Genomic DNA, 25057 nt, shown 5'->3' with positions numbered 1-25057 from the left:
ATGCAATACTTCTGTTTTCTGCATGTCAGGCTATTGAGTAATCCAGATAACCAGGTCATCAGGGACCTTATGTTTTCTGGGAGACTGACTGCATGGCAACAGGAACCCCTGGGAGAGGAAGAGGTGGTTTTATTTTAAACTGGTCCCCTTTAGAAGGGACAGGATGCCTCACCTTGGCCAGGAGACTGAAGTACAGAACCAGTGAACCCTGACAGGCAGAGCAGTGCCTGGCTACACTGTGCTATGGGGCTGAGGTGATCATCACCTTCTGGGTCCTCCAAATGCCCATCTGCTTCCCTCCACACAGCTCCTCCTCAGTGTGATTAGGTGCAGAGAGACCAGGTAGTAGCTTGATAGTGCTGTGCAGGCTTTGCAGTATTATAAATCCCTGTGGAATTGATGTAGTTTTGGGCTACTTTGGAAGCTGGGGGTTGCATGTCCTGTGTGAGCTGAGATGTGCAGCAGCAGCAGCAGCACTTCTTGAGCAGGAACTGTGGTTCAGATGAGGTGTTGCAGCCCAGTGATGGCCCCATGTTAAGATGGCATTTGGACATGTATTTTATTTCTTCCTGTGGCTGAGTCTCAGCAAAGAACAAATATTAATGAATACACAGGTTTCTGGCCTGACCATAACCTTGAACCTTGTCTCTGAGGCAAGAGGTATAAATTGACCCAGGGATATAAAAAGGATGTTCTGAAAATCCAGACCGGTGCAAGGGTGAAGCAAATCGCCCTCTGGTGGTTCCAGCTGTTAAGGGCACCGAAATAAAAGGCTGTGGGGGTTTTATTTGGGTTTTTTGTTTTCTTGAAAAAATATGTTGTTGGTTTTTTTTTCTCTGAAGGCAACATTAACCTGTTTTGGAAGCAGCAGGTGCTTGAAATAAGAATTTTTAAGAGATAAGCATCAACCTTGGCAGCAGATGCACTGGCAAAAAGGCAGTTTGGGGAAGGGAGGACCAATGCCCATGTTCTGGACTGTGCTGGGTGATGGAGGGCTTGGCAGGCCCAGGGTGCTGCCATTGCTCATGATCTGCTCTCTTGGTGGCAAATCTGTGCAGCAGCCCTGAAACAAGGCAGAGCAATAAATGTTGTTCAGGTGTGTGTGGGTTATGCTTACCCAGAACTCTAGCTAAGTTGGTCAGTTCTTTTCAGAGCTGAAGAAATGTGTGAAACTCTCTGAGAAAAGACCCAAAAGCTGCAATGGTATATACATTTATTAATATTCCTGCTTCTCTTATCTACAAATAGAAAAAATACAGGGTAGGGGGTGGGATGGGGACTTTGGATCTCACACTCTTCTGTGTGAAGAGTTAGACCATCTCTGTTACCAGGTGAACTCATGTATTTTCCTGTGTTCTCTTGCCTGAACTATTCTTCAGTTTTTGTATCATTTTTGCCATACTTCTGATTTTTTTATTAGTCTGATTTAATTCCATCCCCAAATGAGATGTGTAGTCGAAGAGCCTAGAACACACAAATACAGCCATAAATCCCTGAGATATCCTGGCCTTGAACTTGGCATTTGCAACCATCCTTTTTGCTCACTTGTGTCAGCTGCCAATGGTCCAAGCCCTGAAATACCCCTTCACAAGCACAAGGTGAAGTCTCTGTCCTCCCTCCCTGGGCAGCCACTAGGAACTGTTCTTGATAGAGTGAAAATATTTTAAGTTCTTGTCCCACCTCAGTCTTGATTAATGTCCTCACAAACTGCTCTACTAAATTATTTCATTTTCTTCTTCTTTCCCTGAGGGAAGTTTGTCAGCCAGAACAGTGAAAACACCTTAAAATCACTGTCTTTGTGTGGATTTGTCTCTCAGTTGTCACTCAGGGTTTCAGCTAGGGCTGCAGCTGCCTGGGGATGGGAACAAGACTGCAAGAACAGACTCACACACTTACAGCTGAATTTCTGCAGCAGAAACGTTTCTCTGAGTTGGGACTGAGACCATGTTCTCAGCAGGCACAAACTGCTGTAGGTTTGGTTGCTGTAGTTGGCTCTATGCAACGACAAAAGAATTAAAAAAAAAATAATCACAAGGTCAGCATGGCTCACTGGGACACCTGTAACACTCATGAAAGGAGAGGGGCATGCACACAGCTTGGGGAAGAAAAAACATTCAATTCTTTATCTGAAAGGACTTTGTTCTGTCACTTTGCAAAAGATGGGATGCAACTGTCAAGAGTTGAGAGAGATGGGGGGGAAAAAAAAAAAAAGGAAGCTACAGTAATCTTTCTTCTTGCTGTAGATGCAGCCTGTGACCCAGCAGATTGCTGCAAAACTTGGTTTCCATACATCTGTTTGTTTAACGTTTGGGTAAAGGCCCAGCTCACCAGTTTATACCATGTCTAGGACACACTGACCTCACCCTCCTGCCAGCTCTGCTATTGCAGTGTCTGAGCTTGCCTGAGAAAGCTTTCATTTGAAGTTCTGGGCACAATTTGAGGTTTTTTTATATATTTAAAGACCAGCTTTTGCTACTCTTACAGTGTTAAAAGTATCGTGTGGAGAAATAGCTTTTTAAAGTAATGGTGGGGACAACTATTACTCCTGTTGTATTATTCAACATTTGAAATATAACAAGCAATTTCTAAGAATATAGGAAAGAACAAAGCCTACCTGTTCATTAGTGCCATTTTCAATGGAAAGCTGAGAAACAGACTTTCTTTCAGTGGCTGGAAATTCCTTGCTTGTCATTCATAAAAATGAGAAGAGACAGAAATCCTGTGAGTATACATCTGTGCTCAGTGCAGGGGTAACAGCAAATGCTGAGATCCTACCTTTCCAGGTTCTTGCCTGCTGGATGCATCTCTGGTTTCTTTAGCCTGAGCTTGACAAGGGCCTTATTGCAGCTCTGGAAAGACAGGAAAAGGCAGGGATTTTAAATGGCTTGCCTGGAACCAGAGATGCTTTTGCACAAGGACTTGAATGCAAGGGAAAAAACACCAGCATATAAAGGCAATTAAATAGAAATCCCACCACTCCACCACTTTCTTTGTTCCCTTAGCTCAGCTCAGAGAACTTTGCCTGCTATATGTCATATTTTGTCATGAAATCCTCACTGAAGGCAAGAGCAGATCAAATTTAAGTTTCTGTTTTCAGATATATTCAGTTTAATCTTACTGTAGTAGTTAATCTTACTGTAATTGAGGATGTTAGGGCATGATGTTGGGTGGGAAAATCTAAGATGTATTCCCCAGTTCAAGTCAGAGGTACTGAGTTGTCCCTGAGACAGAACTGCACACAATCTCTTTGGCTTCAGTGTATGCATTTGGCAGGAAAGGAGTAGGTCATAATTTCAAGTTGAACTGAAAAGTTAGGGAAAGATTTCTTCCCCGTTTGTACTCATTCCTGGCACGTAAAAACAGTCTTAGTGGATTTTTAGAGGTACATATTTCTACTGTTTTTTCCATGCAGAGAAGATCTTCTGTTTCTCAGTTAGAAAGAGGAGCAACAGTAAGTCTGAAGAAAGCTGTGGACAGGATATATCACACACCAGACTTGTCTTAAATTATGTTTTTAAAAGCTGAAGTAAAGGTAGGCTTCTTGTACCCTAACTCTCGTGCTCCTCTTACCATTAGGAGCTCTTGAGGGTTTTATGGAAGGAAGTCTGCATCTGTCAAATGTTTTTTTAAAGAGAAAAAAAATCAAATATTAAATGGCTATAGGTTAGCTGTTTAAGGCTCTTTGCTAGTGATGTAGCTTAGAATTCCTCTTACCTTGAAACAAATGAGGTAGTTATGGAAGTGTTTCCTTACCTTCCTAATGAGGTCTCTCAACTTCAGTCGTTGATAGGGCATCGCTTCAAAGTCTCCTTTGACTTCTGAATAGGCATCATTTATAATAGCCAAAAACATATTCTGCACAGGAAGGATGCTGTTAGATAGTCATTTCTGGAAAATGCACTTGTGTTATGCTGGGACTGGTGTTTTGGGGGCTGTTCCATGTCACATATAACAAGTAACATATTTCCCATCTGCAGTACTGGTTAAAAGGCCCAGTTCCTTGGAGGTAATGGATTTCCTGTCCTACTTGTACCTTCTTCAGATGGTGTTTTGCTCTCAAAACACCATAAAAACATTAATCTCACTGATAAAGCAAAGCAGCCCCTACACAGTCCCATGGCCATGCCATGGCTGCCATTATGCAGTTTCCAAGAGCACCCAATTAAATTTTCAGAAATTAAAATCTCAAGAAACGGGTGGTGCAGTGGAGTGAAAGGTGCACCGTGCTCATTTTGTGGCTCCAAGAGTCCCTTTTGTGGCTGTTTGGAGGAAGGGGGAGCTGTGAAATGTCTTGTCTGGCACTGCAGAAGAGTGTGGATTTTGTACTGAGGCAAGTCTGCTCTTATCCTGGGGTGGAAAACCCTGTTTTGGAGCATTGTACAAGATTCTCTACTGTTTATAGGATAAAGATTTTTAAGATGATACCTACCAGCAATAGGAAGAACACAAAGAATACAAATGTGATGAAGTAAAGAGGTCCAAGGATCCTGTTTACTGTTTCTATGGCTTCAAATTCAAAATCTCCCAGCACAATACGAAACTGGGTAAAGCTGGGAGAAAAAAATAGAAGAATGAGGTTGACTGGCTTCTCCTAAAGAGAAGTATTGTAAGCACTATTTAAACACCTTAGTCACTGAAATCAGAAGGCAAGCCAGGGTAAAAAGGCAATGGTAAACCAGCCATTTAGTATATATTTCAAATTTGAAAGTACAAAAAAATTTAAAATGGCTTGTATGAAAAAATGCTTAATTTTGAAGACATTTGAAGTTGGTTTGGGGGTATTTTTAATATTTCCCTTCTTTTTCTGGCTTTAGGATCCCTTATCTTCTGTCAGGACAGAAGGTGTTAAGCTTCTATGTCCCCCTATAGGGGATTTTATTCCTAGAGCTAAGACAAATAAATATTTACTTCTTGGTGCTGGAGCATCTTAACTTTATCATCTCCAGGTGGATCAAAAATGTGCTATTTTTTAAATTTTCTCTAAGAAATGAGTTACAATGTGGGAGACTTGTTAAGTTCTGCTTAGCAGAAACTGGTTTACACCTGCACCAATCAAGGGATTTGTATCAAAAAGTTTAGAAAGCAGCATACATGCAGTTTTGGAAAGTGGAAAACTCTTCAACTTGCGACCCAAAGACCAAATAGCCCAACTGGGCATAGGCAAAGAAAACAATGAAGAATATGGTGGCAAATCCAATGATGTCTTTGGCACAATGAGATAAAGTGGAGGACAGCTGAGTCATGGTTTTGCTCAAGTTTATATATTTAAATATCTGCAAGAGAACAGAAAGTATGGTTACTGGAAGATCACAGTATATTGCAACTTTTTATGAGAATTTCTGTTGTGTTATCTCTAATCATAATTTACAGGTTAAGTCTTACCTAGAAATGAAGTTGAAGGGTAAGTATTTGTAAAGAGAATTAGGACTGGGTGTGTTGCTGGAGAAGATGACCATTCCCCAGAACAAACAGGTTTATGTGCTAAAGCTAATGGTGTGTGGACAGGTTTTTACTGGGTACCAGTAATCAGCTCCAGCAAACATGGGCCTCTGGTCAAGGAGACTGCAGGGGAATCTGAGGATTCCCTGAGAGTCTGACTTGGTAAGAAGCTCTCTTTTGCTCTGGATCTGAAACAGGGCCTGAACAAAAGCCTTGTTCAGTGACAGTCATTAATTATAAGCACAGCTGTGCTATTAAATTAACAGTAATTAGTCTGAGGGAAGGATGATGCAGTGGGAATGTGGAGCTGGAGCACAGAATGGATGTGATGAGGAAGATTTTCTACAGAACTTAACTGCCAGTGCTCCCAAACATCTTCCTCCAGCCTTGGCCTGGGAGGTTGAGGAAGGCCCAAAGTCTGTTTATTTTAAAAGGATGTGACCTTTCATGAGAGCTTATGTTCAGGTACTTGGGGCATGACTGTTAAGCATCTTCTAGCAGATGAGAACAGCTTCCCTGCCTGTGCCACAGCTTCTTTGTGATATTTGTAGAATATCCCAAGGGCAAAGAGGGTTGCTAAAGGGATCAAGCAAAGCTTTGGGAAGCTTCATCCAGTAACTAGGAGCAAATAGGCCACCCAAACCAAGGTTAAAAAATAAGTTTTGGCTCCCTTTTAGTCCCAACTTTACAGTTCACTCGTGAAAAAGTAAAAGTCAACATTTATGCTGTGCTTAGAAAATGATTTTTTTGTACCAAAAAAAAAAAAAAAAAAGGAAAGAAGAACCAATACCTTTAACCAAGCAAAGAAGATGGTGACAGCAATCATGTTGTCATAAAGGACTTGCCAGTATGCAAGGAAATAGAAGTCTGGATATACATAGTCATTAGACAGCAGCTCTTCCATCAGCAGGGACACTTGGACAGTGCGGTATATGTTGAAGGCAATGGCAAGGAGGGATGCCTAAAGGAAAGGAGAAGCCAAAGAAATTCATGTCCAGCTGTATCCCTTCTTTTCAGACTTGTTACTTTGCACAGCAAAGACTTTATTGATTTTTAAAGGCTCTTGGTCAGATTTGAAGAACTCAAACTTCTTAGATGGTTTGTCATGAACTGTATATGTGGCACTTTATTGGCCGAGCCATTGGTAACTGCACTGTGATAATTCTGGGCTCGTGCTACACACCAAACTGGGTTAGCTCTGTGCTGCCCTGCTCTGCACAGATTAAGGCTAAAACAAGGTGTAAAATGAGTAGAAAGGATGTGGAACTGTAATAAGTTGACAGCAAAGCTGGAAAAGAGATGAAGTATGGAACTGTGGTGAGCCATGTGGCCTCCTCAGTGTAGAAGAGCAGATGACTGCCTCTAACCAGGAGAGACTTGATCTGTTCTGGCTCATGGGCTCTCTATCCAGTGCCAGCCTAGGCCAGCAAGCACAGAAGTGAAAGTCAAGGGGTAGCTCACCAGCAGCAGCAGCATTTCCAGCCAGTTCCAGGCATTTTTGAAATATTCCTTTTTCAGTTTAACTATTTTTATAGCTTCCTGGATTATGAATGCAACGATAAAGCAGCAAAAGGTGATTTCACAAGAAGCCAGTAAGTAATCTCTGTATGTGACATATCTGAGGAGCTTCACAGAGTAGAACTGTGAGGAGGTAAGAGCACCCCCGGTGGCAGGGAACTCTGCCACCAACCTGGAAAAAATTGGGGACTGGTGTTAGTTACCATTCTTTTTAAACCACCTCAGCTTAATTTTCTAATATTGGTTATTACTACATTAATAATACCTTACTGGGACTCCAGTGTCTGTAAGACCTTCTTGTAAGGCTTAAACAGTTTCTCACAAGAGTATTGCGTGGCAGGGAAGGTTGAGGGGAAAATGAGAAGCTCTTGGGATAGTTAAGCTATGGTGTTCATTTAAGTCTTTAAAATAAGCCATGCCTCAGAAGAGCAGTAATTCACCCTGCCCTGAGTTTTGTCCCTCCATTATCTGATAAGAGGACTAATAATCCAGTTTCTGATCTTGCAAAATGCTACAAAAACTCTTCCAGCTGCCAGTAGCAACCAGCTGTACTAACCAGATACCAGCTATTAGGAAAAAATGGAAAGGGAAGATGGGGCCCTGCTCCCTGCAGTAACTGAGTTTCTGCATATTTAATGAATTTCTCTTTTGCCAGCTGGTACCTGAGAAATATGGCTATGTCTGCCTGAGAGGACCAGCCCTTCCTTGTGTCCTTATGGAAGTATCATGTCTCAATAAATGGGATTTCACATGTAGTAAAGGTAAGAACTCACCTGATTATACAGAAGAGGTTTACATTAGCATTATATGTTGAGAAATCAATGAATATAACCCTGGTGCCTTGAGTGAGCCATTCATTATGCTTGAGGAATATCAGCTTCTCCACACTCTTCTGCTTTGATTTAGGTAAGGTGAATATATATCCTCCACTCCTGTATAAGCCCACAGATCCCCAGTGCCATGGAGAGAATGAGGGTCCTGGGTTGTATTTCCATCTGTCAGAAACAGGAAAAGAAAGCAACTCAGCTGCTGGAAACTTGACTGAAGTAAGCTTTAACTTTTTTTTTTTATGTAGTCCTTTTTAGTTCTTGAGTTCTTCTGCATCCAGAAGTGTCCATTTAAGCCAGACATTTAAATAATCCTTTTTTTTTTACTGTTAAATACACACAAAACATACAGCCTTAATTACTCCTATTTCCTGTACCTCAGTTCATCCACAAAACACCAGTTGCTTATGAATCTGGATTTCACCCAATGTGAGCCAGACAGTTTATTACCTTAAAACCTTTATAGGCAAATGGATTATCTCTGGTTTACATAGTCCACTTTTACTGTGGCATATTCTCTCAGTGCATTAAATCATTGCTAGATGAAGTGCATGAAGCAGGCGTTTTGGCTCTGCTTCCAGAGCATTTTAGCACGACTCCAATTTATAAACATGCAATTTAAATTCCAGCCTCATGGAACTGATCATTTCTCCAGAGATGTCAGTGGAGTTAGGCCCACTAACATGTGCTGCTGCTGAACTGGGCTCGCTGTTTCCAGTTCTTCCTGTCTCTCCACTGTACATATCCCATGCCAAACTCCCATCTATAATGTTGGCACAAAAGCAAACCCATGGTTTATCTCAGTGTAAACAGGAAAAAAACTTTTAATTGCATGCATGGTTCTTACTAACTGAAGATCCCTGGCATTAAGGATTTGGTTAGGTTTTCAAAACCACTCTGTGATGAAACAGAATGACTTACTCAGGTGTGTTGCCTAGACCAAAGTCAGATGTGTCTTCAGCTCCATGACTATATTCACTGTAACATTCTTCTAAAACATTCTGGAAATATGGGTGGATGAAGCAACTGCTGTTTCGTACTTTCAGCTGACGGATCTGGGCTACTCCTAGCAGCAAATTCTCATAGTAAATATGGCTGTTATTTTTCTGGAAGGTTAATGTATTGTTGTTGTACCATTTGTCCCAGTACAGTCCATCCAACAGAGTTCCTTCTGCAAACTGTACAAATGAGGTTAAAGTTTCAAAAGAAGATTTAAACACCACTGTTGCCCCACAGACTAGCATGTAAGTCTCTACAGGGTTCTTGGGTTACTTGTAGTTACCAAATCTAAGCTAAAATACAAACAATTCACACCTTTGTACTGCCTTATATGACATATTTACATCTTTGTGCTATGAGTCAATTCTATGCCCCATGAAATTCTATCAGAGAAATGTAATGGGATTATTAGGGGTAAGAATACAACATATATGCTTGGGGTTTCACTGAAAGAAACCTGCTGAATTCTAAACAAATATGTTTAAAGGCAACCATTCTATGTTGTTTTAACAAAATCTGTTGGTTATCTTAGTCTCTGACGATCTGTTTTGGGATGTATTTCTGAGGTTTTTAGTCATCTGAATTTAAATGAAAAAGTATTTATTTTTGAAGGCAGGGTGTTTCTTAGATGCAAATAAGGAGCATTAAACTTAGGGAGAACATTATTCTAACTACCAAACAACATGCTCCTATGGCTTAGCACCATCTGAGCATGTGTTACAACCATTCCTAGTACATCAGTATGAACATTGTATAAAAAGGGTTTGCTTTCTGTGGACTAGCACTAACAGATATCATGATAAGAGAGAGTACAATTCTGCCAAATGAATTTTTATAATAAGGCATTTCCAATTTTAAGCAAGATTAGGGTGAGAAACTTTGCCTTCTGCTCTCAGCTGGGCAATGCTGGTACTTTTGGGAAATCCTCCACCTAGTAGTGAAAACAGAGATCAGCATTTAGCAACCTTTCCTGAAATACAAGGTAAAAGAGAAGCAAACCAGATGAACCCAGATAATATATTTTCCTGGGTGCTCCAGTGGAAAGAATTTTGTTTTTTTTTAACAGCTGAAAGTCAAAAGAACTGTAAACCCAAAATCTTTTTATTGCAGCTTTTTCAGACCAACCCTAATATTGACAATATGATGCAGTGATTATTGACCTACTGTTTTTCTTTATTACTTATTTGGAAACATCAGTATTACTGTTTGTGCCCAGAATTAACTTCTCCAAATGCATTTTAATTAGTTATTATTTGCCTTTCTTCAGCTGGAAGCAAAGCATCTAGCACACTGCTTTTGAGTGAGCTGTGAGCCTTTATTGCTCCAGATTAACACTAGGAGCTTCTTCACTTGTTTGCTCTCCAAGAAAACATCTTTTCAGTGGGAGCCTTACCTTCCAGAAGTCATCTTTGCTCTGAATATTCTTGAAACCCCTGTTGTTGGCATCCTCAGAGGAGGGCTCCAGGAAGACTTGGGACATGACTTTGTTCAGGTAATACCTGTCCGTGCTCACCATGCCGAATGTTACTGGGAAGAAGGGGCAAAGAGGGGATGGATGACAACAGCTTCTAACCCTGCTTCTCTGCTTCGCTTGCCATTAAGTCATGCGGCTAGAAAAAGGCAGGCAGGGCCATTGCGGCTGGAGTGACACTTCTGGCTTGAAGACAGGCGGTGTCAGTGCTCAGAGAGGGACCGCTCGCACATTATTTATTACTTGTAAGAATCACCTGGGTCTTTGGACGCCTTACCTATACAGAGGATTGTCAGGAAAGCGATGTAGACGACCAGCTCCAGCAGGGCGCTTTTCAGTTCCTGCTCTCCGCTCCAAGGGGGCCGGGGCCTCGGGGCACCTGCTCGGGGAAACGATGGTGGGGACAGAGCAGGGGAGTCAGGGGACGGAGCCCTCAGTCCGCCCCCCTCCCGTGGGGGCCGGGGCCGCCTCACGCACCGCTGCCGCTCAGCCCCCCGTCCAACACGGGTGTCTGCCCCGCCGCCGCCGGCTCCATGGCGGCCGGGCCGGCTCCCGCCGCTCCCCCGTTTGAATCCCAACGGGCCGGGCTGGGCCGATCCCCCGCCTCGGGCCCGTTCCCCTCACGGCCAGCGGGAGGGCTCGGGCTGGGGAGCCGCGGCCTGCCCGGGGCTGCCCCTCTGGCCCTCGGAGCTTATGCCGTGGTTTTATTTCTGTCGGCGGTGTTCAGCGGGTCTGTCCCCCTCTGCCCACCGCGAAGCCCGGGTTTGCTGCTCCCGTCTGGGCAGCCTTTCCTTCGGGGACAAGTGAAACGATAAATCGCAGAGTCTGGTTCCCTCTGGGTTAAGTTCGAGCAATCAAGAAATCCCCTTCCTGCCGTGAAGTGGTGGGGAGCAGAGGACCTGTTCGTTTCTGTGTGTATTAATGCAAACGCTGCAGGTTCAGGTGCTGCGGGGGTCCCAGAGGTAACAAGACCCGAGGTCTCCTGTGCTCAAGCACCAGCACCGTGCCCCTGCCCGGGCACTGCGTTCACTTTATGTTCCAAAGAAGCCTGGGACCAAACTATTATCCATCTGCCCTAGGTCACTTCAACTCCCCAAAGAGTTATTTTAGTTTATTTCATTGCTTTGGCAGCCCAGAGGAGAAGCGTGGATGTAGAGCTTAAGGCTGTAGTTGGGGGTTTAACACTCAAGTGCTGTGTGGTTCAGGTTTGGGATTTTTTATTTACTGGCAGAACGCTGTGGTGTGAAGTTAAGGCCTCGTTTCTTCCGTTCTGGAAGATGCTGGTGGGATTTGCTGACTGGTAGCAGAGTTACTGTGCAACCCCTGGCAGGAGTTCCGTCTGGTTCCACCCCCGCAGATTTTCCTTTAGTTGAAAAATCTTCAGAGATTATGCTTGTCAGAGTTTGGCAAAACCAGGTTTCATGGTATGTATCATTATTTTGAGCAAGGTGGCTGTGAATAACAGCATGCAAACTGTTTGGATGATTCAAATCAATAGCTTTGCAAACAGGTAAATCCCAGTCCCTTCTGGATTAAAGGAGTGAAGAAGTATAACATGGCAGCCTTAGAGCTTCATGTTATATAGTGCAGCTTTTGGGTCAAGTGTATAAGGAAAAAAATATTGATGATGCTTTTCTGACATGTTTAAGTGTTAAGGAAATGTCAGCATCTAGTTTATAGCTATCAGAAAACACATAATGTGTGGAGGAGGCAGAGGGAGGACCAGTGGCAGACTGGTAAGAATCTCCTTTGCCAGGCTGCAGCTGATGCCAGACATCCATAGCTGGTTTTAACAGATCAAGGAAGAGTCACAGCCAGTCTTGGATATTTAAAATTTTATTTGCCTCTAATTTATTCTCATAAAAACACTCTAGTCTATTTGGCTTTAGTATTCAGACAGTACAGACTTCTGATATTATCAAGAGTGATATTAGAGAAGCAGTACAAGCAAATCTACTTTAGCATGTTACCAAGCACAGGTGGAGCTAAAACCACCCACACTTGTAAAAACTAATTGCCTTGCTTTCTTAGGCTTTATACTTAAAATTCAGTACTCAGTAAATGGTTATAATCACCAACCCATATAAATAAAATCTAACACAGTAAAATGGGAACAGCTGAATGTGCAAGAGTCAAAGTAAAAATATTTTGTAGGTATTTTGCTAATTAGAGCAACCACCAGTTAACTGCACCTATGTTGTAATTGTCTCTTATAGGTGTAAGTTTTCCTCTTCATTTCCAGTTAAAGTTCATCACTTTCATACAGTCCAGACTGCTCAGCTAAACGCTGAAACTCTCCTTCTGGTGAGAAAGCTTGTTTCACATCCAATCCTCTTCCATTGAGTGCCAAATACTTGCTAAAAGTTGGTCGAACCCGTAACTGCTTTGGGGCTGGAACTGGCTTGTTTGCATGTGCTAGAAGAAAGAAAAAAGCCTCCTTTAGTGTCTTCCCAGGCTGTGGCAAGACCCATCATAGAGAAAAATGCTTTTTATCTGCTAGCAAAAGTCTATATATTTATAAACTAGCAAAGTCTCGGGAAGAATTTGACAAGCCTGAATCTCAGACACCAGAGATTTATATTCACCCTCTTTCTTGGCATCAGCCAAATTGTAGTCTTAAAATGGCAGATGCAGACAATGTGTAAAAGACACATTGCAGTGTCTATGCTAAACAAAAGAATTTTTCCTGGGAATAATTACTTTTAATCTAGTTCAGTATCTTCAGAAAGAAATCCTCCCATCAGTCTTGGCTCTGTCTAAGGTTAATCTGGAGAGTCTGTTCTGAGGACAAGGGGCAGTTTCAGTGTGGTGGTTGTGGCACTGTGATGTGGTACTTACTTGCCACCTCCAGCCTGGCGTGGCATGTGGCCACCCCTGCTCCATTGACAGCAGAGACAGTGTACCAGCCAGCATCTTTCTTGGTTGCATTATGAATCAGGAGGCAAATCCTTCCAGTATTGTCATGTAACAAGCTGAAAAACAAAGGTGTTTGTATCTGTGAGTGCTTGGACTGGGGAAGGGGAGAAGAGGTTGAAATTAGAGTCAGTTTACTCTCTTAGTCTCACTCAGAAGCTGAGAAAGCCCTGGAACAATTCCTGCAGGGCACTGCAAGCCATTTAGGCATAAACACTGCATTTGTGCTAGGAGGCACCAGTGAATTTGTTGAGGTGGCATTAAGGCTCTTCTGTAGCCCCACAGCTTCACAAATATCTTGCATGTTTCAATCCCAAAGCCATGCTGCTCCATGGGCCTTGTATTTGCTGCTAGAATTCAGTGACCTCTACTCCCAGAACTTTCTTTCTGCACCCTCAAAACAAGACTCTGAGCATCGTGACTGTTCACTGTGGGTCACAAACAAGGGTGAGATTTCCAGCTTACTGCTTTTAGAAACCAGCCAATTCAAATTTGACTTAATAAATACTGGTTATTGTTTTGTAACATCCCAAAGGCCAGCTCATTAATGGGATACCTTATTCGGTCTGTATTATATTGTACCATTTCGTTGTTTCTTTTCCAGTAAATCCGGGGTGTTGGGATAGCAGAGATCTGGCATTCGAGTCTTGCTGTATCTCCTTCAAAAACCTTTTTGCTTTGGGGCTTGAAGACGAAAGTTGGAGGTGTGTGATGTTCTTTTGCTAAATTCAAGAGGAAAGATAAGGAGGAGTTACTGTAAGTATTGAACACAAATATCATGCTTGCTTTTTAAGATTTCAGAATGCTAAATTCGGGAGGGCATGTGTTCTTTACTGCAATTCCTTAGTCTGCAGCCAAATCCCATGAGTATAAGGGCATAGTAGATGCAATCCACTTCAGGAGGAGAGTCAATCAACATATATTATCAATTCTGAGGGATTAATTCCTCCCAAATTCTGGACAACCCACTATATCTGAATATTGCACTAGAAGTGCTTTGAAGAGCTATGGCATACCAGATATGTGAATTAAAATAAAAATGTGTTTGCTATAGTTTGAGTCTGAATATCTGGAGAGCTACATCTGCTTCTTAATTGTTTTGTGTCCCAAACACACAGAGGGAGGCATGAGACCACTGAGATTTTTCCATGTGGCTAGGTAATTATCAGTGCTCTCAATCTTACCAATTACTTCCACTTTTACTGCAAAAGATGATTCTCCTGCCCGGTTAACAGCCACACATTCGTATGTGCCTGCATCAGATGCTTTGACTGATTCAAAAATAAATGAGTGGAATCCCTTTTCTGACACTATCATTTTATGGAACTGATCTTGATGGACCATCCTTCCATTCTGATACCACATCACGTCTGGAGTTGGCAGCCCACTGACCTGTGAAGGAGAAGAAAACAGGGAAGAAGTCGAACAGCTTTAAGATAACAAAAGCCCTTTAATGCTATAGGGAGTTTGATGCTGAGAGATGATCAAACCATGATCCTACTGCAAAATTTTACAGTCTCTCCTAGTTTTGGATATGGAGAGAGTTTCATGTAGAGCTGTGGAGAGATGAGCTTTTAGCTACAAGACAGTGGATGCCATTCCTACAAACCCCTATTGTTCCCATGGTGTGAGGCTGTGTGGATTAGGCCAAAGATACTCATTGTGGGTTCATGGAGAGGGGAACTCATTCTTTTAATACCAAAGCTAGGTCTGTCAGCAGTGCTGACATCCATACTGGTTTGGTACTGTATGTAAACAAAAAACCTGTCCTGCAGGCAAGCTCCAGGTTGTCCATGACATTCAGAAGTTAAGCCACTGGCAGCAAAACGGCTAAAAGTCATGTCAAAGTCTGGCAAGAGTTTTCTTAAGAAAAATGGATGGGGAGAGATTGAAAAAGACCCAAGCCAAGCAATAACCAGCAAACAGCCTTTGCAGTGAAGTTCCACATGTAGAGGACCCAGGCTCTTCCTTACACTAGGACTGGTATAAGCTAATGCCATTTGCATTTTCTGAGGGAAAACGCTGATGCATTTAGACATCTCCAATTTCTTGCTTTACATTACTTGGAGAGACCTTTCCCCCTCTGCCATTAGTGCTCTGCCTCATTGAAGTGCAAAGACACTGGCTCAGAGACCTTTCTTCATGCCCCACACCCCCCAGAGCTGATGGGACAGAAAGCCAAAGGATGGCATTACTTTAAAGTCGAGCCTGCAGAATCTCCCCTCCTCAATAATGACATCCTCAGGCACTTGTGTGAAACGTGGCTGAAAGAACTTCTCCTGGATTGAGTCATGTCCACGGTCATCTGCTCTGGATGAGGGTCTGCTCCTAAAAAAGTGGACAGAAACAGTTAATTGTGTAAAAGTTACTGGAGCAAAAGTGACATTGGAGCCCTGATTGCAGCTGGAGTCCCTCAACAGATTTAGGATCCCAGCACTAGGGCTGTGGTTTGTCTTTCAGCTGCAGGGCACAGCACCACCAAGCATCCACGAGTGTCTTTTAGTGTAAAGGGAGGGAATGAATTTAGTGATAACTACTTTAGAAAAAGTTGTAAGTAGTGAAGTAAGGCTGACACTGTCTACAGTTGAAAAAAGGTCTTAAAGACTATCACAGCACAAGTTTATGCTTTACCTTACATGTGTTGTAGGAACCTGCAGCCTGATGTTTTCTGTGTTCTGGTGCTTGGAAAGAAGAAGAAGAGAGAGGTGAGTTAACTCAGAGAAAACGTTTTATCTATAAATTGAAGAAGAAGCCATTTTAAGTTAATATACTGACTGCTGCTTAAAAGCAAACTGAGTATTTCAGAAATCACTGGGACAAGAGGTAAAGAACCTTGCAAGTATTTCTAATACACTCTGCTTTCACCCTAGGTTTTGCCATAATTGTAACAAGGGCTATTAACAGAATGGGACAACTTCTCTTTTCTCTGCACAGGTGATAGGTGCAGCAGTTCTGTTTGGCACACACAGCTTTTGGCCAGCCAATAACTTTTGTCAGAAGGGAGTAGTGTTGCTGGCAGTATCTAAAAGGAGAGCTAAGTATGGAGTGTCCTTCCCCATAGCAGGAATAGAAGTGGAATTGCTGGCAAGAGCAGTGTATTGTGCCCACTTAAATATGGTACAAATAGCAATGGACACAGCTGAGCTGGAAAATATTTTTCTTTCTAGATCACAGCACCAACTAAGTTCACTGACAGCTCCACAATCACATGAGTAAATCTGCTAAAGTACCCAGGACTGATTCCTGCTAGGCACTTGGATGTTTGGAAAAGACAAGCAAAATTTATTACCAATGACTCATTTTAGCCATAGAGTCAGACTGGGGAAAACCCTGCATGGAAATTTCTGGGTTCTGTAGCTTGGTTCTGTAGCCCAATTCTGAGGAACATTTAAGCCTGGATTTAAACTTGCAGCACAGAAATCTTCAGTTCAGGGCAAGTATTGCTTGAATGAGGATTTGTTTGACTGAGCTGAATGCTGAGTCCAAAGGCAATTGCTTGTATCTGCTCATTTATACAAGTTCCTTACAATTCTTTCTTGTCTTGTGAAATGATGCTGTAGTGGTGAAGTTGCTGATAATTCTTAGGCTCTGGTATATGGGCTGACTGATTAATTAAGTTCCTGAGGAACTGGGAGGCAGAACAAATCAGTGATGACAATATTTAAAAATAAGACTGAGCAACGGGAATAAGATCTTGTAAACATAAGCAAATTTCTCATTCCAGTGCTCCTTTTTATGCAGCATTTCCCATACTCTGCAAAGCTGTCAGTCATCCTGTTTTGACCAAATGTTTCCTTGTTCTCTGCAACAGGTGAGGTTTCCCTTGCTATCTGACATCTATAATGTTCCCTTCTTGTCTGCTGTTGTCATAGCATTGCTGGGGGGAAATAGCTCAGACTGAATATTCCTCTCTTGCTGTGATCTTAAGTGTTTCTTGCATCAAAGAGCTTTGCTAACTGCACTTTGGAAGGTGTGTGCCAGCCTGCTGGCTCTCTGTGTGCATTCCTCAGGAGGGGCTTTTTCTTTGGCTGCACAGATACCCAGTGCTGCATCACAGACATTTCCCCTAACTGTGATCATGGAAGTGCCAAAGAGAGCTTTTAATTGGCCTGAATAGACAATAAATGATGCAAGTCTCCAACTAAAATGCTTTAGAAAATGCCAGTAGTAATAAATTCTTGTCTGTCGGCATGCAGGCTGCTAAAATAACTGCTTTTCCTTCTCTTAATGATTGCAGACCCCTGGCTGGAAGGGCTAAAACCCACCCCAAGGCCCTGACCTCTTATAGTCAGAGTCACTTATTCCAAACAGTGACAGGTGTGAATTTTGCTGTCCTGGCCAAGTCTGAGCTCGGGGTGTTAGAGAGTGGGTACCTGCATCCCTGGCTGTGCTGCTCTCTGCCTGTGACAGGCAGGGTGTAATGTGCTGTGCAGCAGCTGCTGTAATTCCTCCCCAGAGAGGTCATTCCTACAGATCAGGCCCACGAAGGGGAAGGTGCTTAAATTCCTCACCTCTGCCACCAACCCCCACAAAACCCCCCAAATCCCTACTATGTAGAGCCCTGCTAGAGAGAGCTGTCCCCTTCCCTTCCCTGCATTGGTACCAAATGAACCCCCCAGCTCCCTACCCCAGCAGGTACAAGCAGGTCATAGCACAATCACCAGGAAAACATTGTTCTAGCCAGGGATTTTACCTGTGCATTCTGCATGTTGTCTTCACTTTGTGCCTCCAACACAGATGCAGCATTTACTGGTCCAAGCAGCCTGCGAGCCATTCTTTCTTCATAAGTTAATCGCTGAAAGCAGAGCAGAGAGGAATTCTAGTCAGAAGTCCATTTACTGTTTGAGATCAGCTTGCAAGAGGACATTAATATGCCACAAATTCAGGGTGTTATCAACGAAAGCAGCAGCTGAATAGAAACACCACGTCTGTTCCAGAGGGTTTGCAGTCTGTGATGCCTACTGAGGTCAGCCTCAATATATACAGCACTGAAATGCATAAAAGATTAAACTGCCTGTTCATCAAAGCCTCCCCAGTGCCATCTGTGGCCTTCCACTCCTCCTCTTTCTCCACTGGGATTATTTATGGGTAACTGATGGCATTATCTCAGAAGCCAGAGTAAATCCCAGGGTACCTTTCTGGTAGCACTGGGAAAACTTCATGTCATTCAGCTGTGGATTCACTTCAGGAGCTGGAGGCATGATGGATGCTAGTGTTCCATACTCCCAAAAAGCAGGAGCCACAGCAGAAGCAGACACAGCCAGAGGGAAGCACCACTACCCCTGAGAGAGCACTAGGGAAGTTTATGCCAGTGCAACAGCCACAGTGTAAAACACTCTGTGCTTTCTTGAGAGGCAAGAACGTGTTTCAGTCATCAGCAGTAAGCTTCTACAATATGGATTCAGCATGTGGGGGGTGAATATGGGCAGAGCTCTGCCATTTGGTTTACTTTAGAAGAACTTGAATACCTTAGTCCCCTGAGCTGCAGAACATATGGTGCTTTGCTTCCACAAAGTTGGGGTTTGGTTTGGGTTTTGTGATGTGAGGACAAGCTGACTCAATTTCTACTGAGTAGAAGACATATATTGGCTCCTCCTGGGAATTAAGGGTTTGGGAAGGCTTGTGGGACTTTAGAAGGGAGTGACAAAGACCACTTCCAACACCTTCAAGAGCTTAACATCCCTGAGGTTGTCACGGCTGTATTAAGTGTGGCTGAGATTGGACAGTTGGTTCAGATGTTGGAGGACAAGGGGAGGAGGACACAGAGTGGTGATTGCATAAGCCTTATTTTTAGTCTGGCTTTCCAGGGGAAGAAAAGCTGGCTTGCAATGGTAAACTCTCTTACAGCAGATAGGACATTCCTCTTAGGGACACATTAGGTCAGATTTGACCTAAGATATTTTTTTTCCTTCAATATTTATAACTGTATATATGACACAATTTCCCAACAGTGGAGCCAACTGATAGTAATGGAAAAGCACCTTTCTGCTTCAGGGAAAGAAGATGGAAGCTGTAAATTCTGGGCTTTTACCAGGCTACCTCCAGCCAGCAGAGAGGTTCCAACACTAGTGACCTGCCTGCTTCAGCTTGCTGTAATGTGCTGCCCTACTGGTAAGCAAATTTTTCTCCCAGATTTGGATTTCTTGCTAAAGGTGACTGCATAGTGCCCCTCTGAAGAATAAATAAGTAGGTACTGAGACTGAGAGACCTTCTTAGAGGAGACAGACTTTATGATAAAAGCTCATGTAATGTCTTTGATTTGTTGTTCATATAAAAGAAATCAGATTTTATCCCATGATGATGGTCTCAAGAATGAGCTTTCACATATTAGTACTTTTCTAAGTTTCTGTTGATTTGGGGTGACTTATTAACCCCAGTATTGAAAGCCAGATTGAAATCATGTCTGGAGAAGCAGGGGATTCTCCTTGGGTTTCTAACTGTTAAGGGATGTGATGTTCAGCAGGGATACCCAGCAGAGAGTGCAGGCTTGTGCCATGGCTCTAAACGTGTACCTTTCTCCCAGCAGTAGCCTTATTAATTTGATTGAACAAGTTCAAAGACAACTTGAATGGTGTGAGCTGGCTGAGAAGGTAGGGTAAGAGGGAAAGACAGTAGCAGCCCAAAGCCACCCTGCCATACTAGGTGGCTTTCAGAAGTCACCACAGCCCTTACTGAAGTCCCAGGGATGCAAATAGTTGCCACAGTAGATGTGTACAGACAGACTTACAGCAGCCCTCTGTCCTGCCACACATTCAGGCCACCTTTCATCATGCAATCCTCTACTGGGCCTTCCCAAAGCTGAGCTGGAACTGGCCACCATTACAGCTCTGTGCATTCTGATAGCATAAAAATAACTGAAGGGGCTATTCAGAAATGAAAGGGTTGGATGTAAAGCTTTCAGAACTATGCCTTTTACATCATTCTTGTTCCATGAATAAAAATGTGGTTGCTGTTGTAAAAAAACATCTCTTCCAATTCTAATGGAAGAAACTCAGCCACCTCACCCCCTGTTCTGGTTATTAATGACCTTGGCTGGGTTCTGAGTAAAAGTGTTTGGGCAGTGTTGCTCCTGCGTTTCCTTCAGCTTTCAGCTTGGTTTGGAGGCTTCAGCCTTTAGGACTCTAAAACTAGGCTCTGCATCCCTGCTTCCACTACTGAGAGTCAGAGCAATGTGGTTCTTTAATCACCAGATTTTCCTTACCTGGTTGCCATTCTGAAGAAGGCTGTCTTTGCATCGGAGTTTCTTTTCCAAGTCCTGAATTAGGGCCTCTTTTGTTCCTTGAATTTCTTGGTCTGATGTCTTATGCATAGAGATGATGCTAGCTTGTTTGTTATACATTGGTTGTGAGTAACTACTCATGCAGGAAGAGAAAACAAAGTTATTCCTGTAGGTCTGCTTGACTGATTGCTACAGCTTCACAGAGTAAACACAACAATGTGAATCTGCTTCCTAGAAACTGTGGTTCAAGTGGGCCCATAAAGCATTTGGGAGTTAGACTAGGTGCTGAAACTGAGAATCAAAACCTTCTGAGGAAGCATCATGAAGTAGTCAAGTCACTGAGTGTCCTCCCACAACACTGGCAGCAGTTTGCTCTTGGTTACTGTTCAGCATCCCTACACCCTGCAGGGGCCCCTGCCCAGGCTCAGGTGTGTGCACTGGGCCCAGCAATGCTTTGGGGCAGCCACCATCTCCACTGAGCAATGGGAGCCTGCCCAGGAGCAAGTTCTCCCTCAAAAACTGTGTTCCATTACAATTTCAATTGTGAAAAAGGCCCTGAGTGCTGCATATCCACAGCAAAGTCACAAAGTAATTGATAGGTATGAACAAATAGCTTATTAGTTGTCCTCTTCTTCTTGTCCCCAGAAAGTTATTTCATGTAGTATTTCTGTCCAGGTGTTCAACAGCCAAGGTAGGCTGGGTCTTTAGGAGCCCTTGCTGCACCCCCCTGCAGAAAGGATTGGGTAATCCAGAGTCAAGAGACACAATCAAGTCTTGGAGTTAGATAGTAGACTTGATTCTGAGAGGTGCTAGGAAAAGAGGAGTATCCCCCAAAACAGGCTGCAAAGGTCTACTAGAGGTCACAGCACTCAGTGCTGACAGGATCTGCAGTTGTGTTCAGCAATTATTTCTATTCAAAATCCTCTTCCTGCCATCTCTTGAGAATTTGTTCTCCTCATTACAAGATGGTAGAAGGGTTATAATTCTGGTATGTATTCCCAGTGCTGCTTGGACTTAACTTCCCCAGGTTATAACTTAAAGACTAATAATTTGTCCAACAGATTAATGTGTCTCACATCTGTCTGCCCATTTGTAGCATGATTAGAAAAGTAATTCCTCAATTTATAAGATGCTGTATTTAAGAACAGCTTTTATGAAAAGCAGAGCAGGGCACCAAAAAAAAGCCCTTTGCTATGAAAACAGCCTCAAAGAGCAGCAGTTACTCCAGGTGTATACCTAACCCTCCTGCAATACTTTTAACAAACACTTTTCCTTGCCCCTCTTGCCTGCTCCATCTTACCTTTCCTCTTCCCACACTGCTGCAATTCAACCTGAATACAAACAGGTGCTTAAACCTGAATTTATATGCAAGCCAGCAGGACCCCCCCCTGCCCCTATCACTTTTCTGTGAGTGTTCTGTGCACATTCTGCACTGACTTTCCCCAGGACTTTCAGCTGATTTTGGCAGTAATACAAGTTGGTGAGAAGGCAGACCCAACTCCCTTTGAAAGCTCACTGACCTTGGGAGATATTTGGATTGCAGCCCAAAGGCAAAATTATATAATAACTATTCAGAATTTTGTGTTTGGTCTGAAGAGGTAAAATTTTCAAGTGGCTGCCTTCCTGTTAGCACATATGATTAATGAAAACTATACTGTAGGTGAGTGGTAGAATCCCATCGTGACATGGAACCTGAAAATGCTGCTAAGTCTTCCTAGGAATCTTAAAAGTGTTTATATGTAGGAAATACTACTGCCCTCCCCCCTGCCTCCCTGTTCTTAAGCCATGTTTGTTAGGATGAATTCATTTGAGTGGATATTCATCTCCTATTTGGGATACTCTTAAACAACTGATTTCTATCAGATCAAACTGCCCCAGCAAACCTGCACAGCAGCCCATGACATGACCTCCATGCAGTGGAACTCCTGGTGGATACCCATCTTTCCCACACAGACGCCAAGGGCAAGTGCTCAGCCTCCTAACCCAATTCATGCAACGTCCTGCCTCAAACATCAGAAGCCAATGGGAGGTGCACCATTGGCTTCAACCAAACTGGAGCTTTACCAGATGGTTGGATTTGGGATGGTCAGTGTGGGAGAGGCCAGGCCAGAGGAAAGCAAAGGGAGGTTAGAAGCATGGATATACTTACTGAGCTTCCATAGGAGAAGGAGTTTGGCTGTTATAGTCAGGCTGCGAGGGTAGCACTGAGCACAGAAATGCAGCAGGGTTTTGGTTAGGCATGGATACAAGGCGTTGCCCAGATGATGAGCTAGCAGGAGACTGTGCAGATGCAGGTGTGACAGGATATGTGGGTTCCTTAGGGGCACTACAGGATGGTGAGGAGAGCGTGATTGACGAGCTCAGCGATGACGAGGAGGAGAATTTCTGCCCGCTCGGGTTACAAGGCTGTATTAGGATGGAGGATTGTTTGAGTTGTCTACTTGACTCTGTAGAGGCTGCAGGTCCCGGAGGCTGTTGTTGCCCTTGACACACATTCTTAGACTGGATAAAGTGTTTTGGACGTTCGTAGTTAAACATGGTTGGTTGGCACATAGAGGAAACGGATGGGAAATTAGGGACACTCATAGGAGAGGTTTCACGGCTGTCCTGTGTTTTTGTTGATGAGAACTGGCTTTGGAGAGGTGGCTGGTAAAAGTTAGGTGGTAGGCCACAAAAGCTTTCTTGGTTGGGCTCCTGGATAGAATGGAACCCTTGCCTTGCAGAATAGAGGCTTTCTTGGTGTGGATTTTCCCTTAAGGAAGACAATACAGATAGAATAAATTGTACATCACCATTTGAACCACAAAAATACTGTGTTGTGAGCAGTCATAAGCAATCCAAAGAGTATGAAGTTTGTCCAACTGACAATTGAAGCTTGAGCTTAAAGTAAAGATATTTAGGACTGATTAGAGCTGTTCCAGAATTGTATAAATATTTTGGATTATAGTACTAAGTCACACACTCTATCTGACTCAGGCTATCTGCATGCAAGAGCCCAGTAAATTCTAAAATAAATACCAAGTGGTTTATTGAGGTGACCCACCACATGCCTAAGTCTACAGAAAACTGTAGATACTACTGCTAAGCAAGATACTACTGCAATCTTAACTAAAGATCTCTCAATCCTGCTGTTTTGTTCCCTGTCAAAATACTAAATATCCTGTCACTTGGAGAATTGGCTAAATATGCTGAGAAATTCCTTATGCCATAAGGAAGCATGTAACAGGTTCCACTTTCTTTTAAGCCTAAAACTAAACCTTTGAAGCCAAGTATCCTGATTTCTTCTCCAATGGTTTTGGAATTCTGACCTTCTTATATCAAACTAAGATTTGGGATTGGACTGCCAAAGACAGTGCTTCATTTGAAGTGATTTGTCCAAGGCTAATAATTGCCCCAGTGACAAAGCTGCAGGATAAAGCAGGGCAAGCTGAGCTACTCAGAGGTCCTGCATATATTTTGTAGGTCCTTGATATTTAAATGTGAGTTGCCATAAATTACAAAAGAGGAAAGTTTAATTAGAGCAGAATGAGCAAGTTTGTTAAAACCGACACACAATTTCAGCTCCAGGATAAATAGCTAACCCCTTAAAATAAATGTAAAGCTCCTAATAAAAAAAAAAAAAAAAAAAAAAAAAAAAAAAAGATAATATAAATCCACACAGTTACATGTGCTGGAAAAAATGGTAATCTTGCCCCCCTGAGATCAGCTGTTTGGCTGCTATATATACACAGTATATTGTGTTCCTCTCATCGGACAGCGCGAGGAAGGGCTCCACCAGGTCATGAATTCCCACGGGGGGAGATCAGCTGGAGACATAGCTCTTGTTTTACAAATTCAGAGCTTTCATTTCCTGAAGGTAATTCTAAATATTAGTTGTAAATTAACTGTAACCAAACCAGTTTTCTAGTAAAAATGCCCTTGTCATCTCTTGGAATTTGACACTGGCTCAAATTTTTGAAATACGTCTCCATAGGTTCTCATTCACTGGTGGAGAAAACTCGTTGAATCTCATTTTGATACCATTTTTATATCACTGCCTAACTACAGATTGATTCATTTTACCTATAGGCTCTGTGCAGAAACCAGTATTTAGCTTGTTCTCTAGAATACTGCACTAAAACAAGAGATGATGCACAGACTCACTTGTCCCAAGTTATACTTTCCACAAATCATTCCACCTTGAGTTGGGGGGTTAAAAAAAAAATAAATCTAAAGACTTCTGACCTTAAGACTGAAACAATAACTTATAATAGATACACTTTGCTTTCTAGAAATAGACAACCCCCTTGGTTGTCTCACGTTTCCTTTGACACCACTGCACCTTATAGGTACCCTTATAGCACACTGCGATTTCTCATGCCAGCTCCCTGTCCAGCTACTAAGTAAAAAGTGACGTGGAAAAAAAAAAAAAACAAGCCAAAACAAAAACCAAACCCCAAACCACAGCATCTTACCTACAGGCTAGAAGTTGTCACCTGGGCTGTAACCAGTATTTTGGGAAGGGACCGTCATTCACTGACCCGGACTGTCATAGTACCCCTCTGCGTAGCGTTATAATACCAGAGGCTTTAATGTACTGCCAGCAGATGACACGGCGGGTCCTGCCTGTCCCCCTGCCCGCACCGCGTCAGAATAAAAGTCCCGGCTTCCCAGGGACGCTTCATTTAGGGG

The 25057-nt window shown here is 43.0% G+C and overlaps 2 protein-coding genes across 6 annotated transcripts; both read right to left on the bottom strand.

Annotated features, from left to right (window-relative positions):
- Positions 1–1196: 1196 nt before the first annotated feature.
- On the bottom strand, positions 1197–11166 carry PKD2L2 (polycystin 2 like 2, transient receptor potential cation channel). 2 transcript variants are annotated; one of them, XM_071758459.1, is made up of 14 exons: positions 10732–11164; positions 10532–10633; positions 10177–10310; positions 8706–8962; positions 7731–7952; positions 6901–7129; positions 6230–6400; positions 5092–5273; positions 4430–4550; positions 3754–3855; positions 2776–2849; positions 2615–2684; positions 1897–1994; positions 1197–1464 (listed from the first exon to the last, which is right to left on the bottom strand). In XM_071758459.1, the coding sequence occupies exons 1-14, from the start codon at positions 10787–10789 to the stop codon at positions 1338–1340; spliced, it is 1947 nt and encodes a 648-aa protein (XP_071614560.1). In that variant the 5' UTR covers positions 10790–11164; the 3' UTR covers positions 1197–1337. The 2 variants fall into 2 exon arrangements, with proteins under 2 accessions (XP_071614560.1, XP_071614561.1); XM_071758460.1 differs by having other exon boundaries at positions 1342–1464; positions 2615–2680; positions 10732–11166.
- A 908-nt stretch (positions 11167–12074) lies between these two features.
- Positions 12075–24998, bottom strand: MYOT (myotilin). 4 transcript variants are annotated; one of them, XM_071758464.1, is made up of 10 exons: positions 24841–24996; positions 22536–23138; positions 20369–20519; positions 17861–17962; positions 15799–15848; positions 15363–15495; positions 14352–14559; positions 13724–13889; positions 13093–13226; positions 12075–12669 (listed from the first exon to the last, which is right to left on the bottom strand). In XM_071758464.1, the coding sequence occupies exons 2-10, from the start codon at positions 22970–22972 to the stop codon at positions 12497–12499; spliced, it is 1554 nt and encodes a 517-aa protein (XP_071614565.1). In that variant the 5' UTR covers positions 22973–23138; positions 24841–24996; the 3' UTR covers positions 12075–12496. The 4 variants fall into 4 exon arrangements, with proteins under 4 accessions (XP_071614565.1, XP_071614566.1, XP_071614567.1 ...); XM_071758465.1 differs by having other exon boundaries at positions 15799–15842; XM_071758466.1 differs by lacking the exon at positions 22536–23138 and having other exon boundaries at positions 24841–24998.
- Positions 24999–25057: the final 59 nt, after the last annotated feature.

Source organism: Heliangelus exortis, chromosome 15 (genome assembly GCF_036169615.1).
Source record: "Heliangelus exortis chromosome 15, bHelExo1.hap1, whole genome shotgun sequence".
Classification (NCBI taxonomy): Eukaryota; Metazoa; Chordata; class Aves; order Apodiformes; family Trochilidae; genus Heliangelus; species Heliangelus exortis.
Note: the sequence above shows the minus strand (reverse complement) of the source record. Positions and strands in the feature narration are given on the sequence as shown.

Excerpts from the sequence above, each read along its gene's own strand:
- PKD2L2 (XM_071758459.1), bottom strand. The coding sequence starts at position 10,789 with ATGGAGCCGGCGGCGGCGGGGCAGACACCCGTGTTGGACGGGGGGCTG. Across the intron at positions 6,401-6,900 it reads TGGAAATGCTGCTGCTGCTG|GCATCCCTCCTTGCCATTGC; the intron begins GTGAGCTACCCC and ends CCTTTCCTTTAG. Across the intron at positions 4,551-5,091 it reads TCCACTTTCCAAAACTGCAT|CTTTACCCAGTTTCGTATTG; the intron begins GTATGCTGCTTT and ends TTTTTCTCCCAG.
- MYOT (XM_071758464.1), bottom strand. The coding sequence starts at position 22,972 with ATGAGTGTCCCTAATTTCCCATCCGTTTCCTCTATGTGCCAACCAACC. Across the intron at positions 17,963-20,368 it reads TTCTTCAGAATGGCAACCAG|CGATTAACTTATGAAGAAAG; the intron begins GTAAGGAAAATC and ends CTCTGCTTTCAG. Across the intron at positions 12,670-13,092 it reads CGCCAGGCTGGAGGTGGCAA|CACATGCAAACAAGCCAGTT; the intron begins GTAAGTACCACA and ends TCTTTCTTCTAG.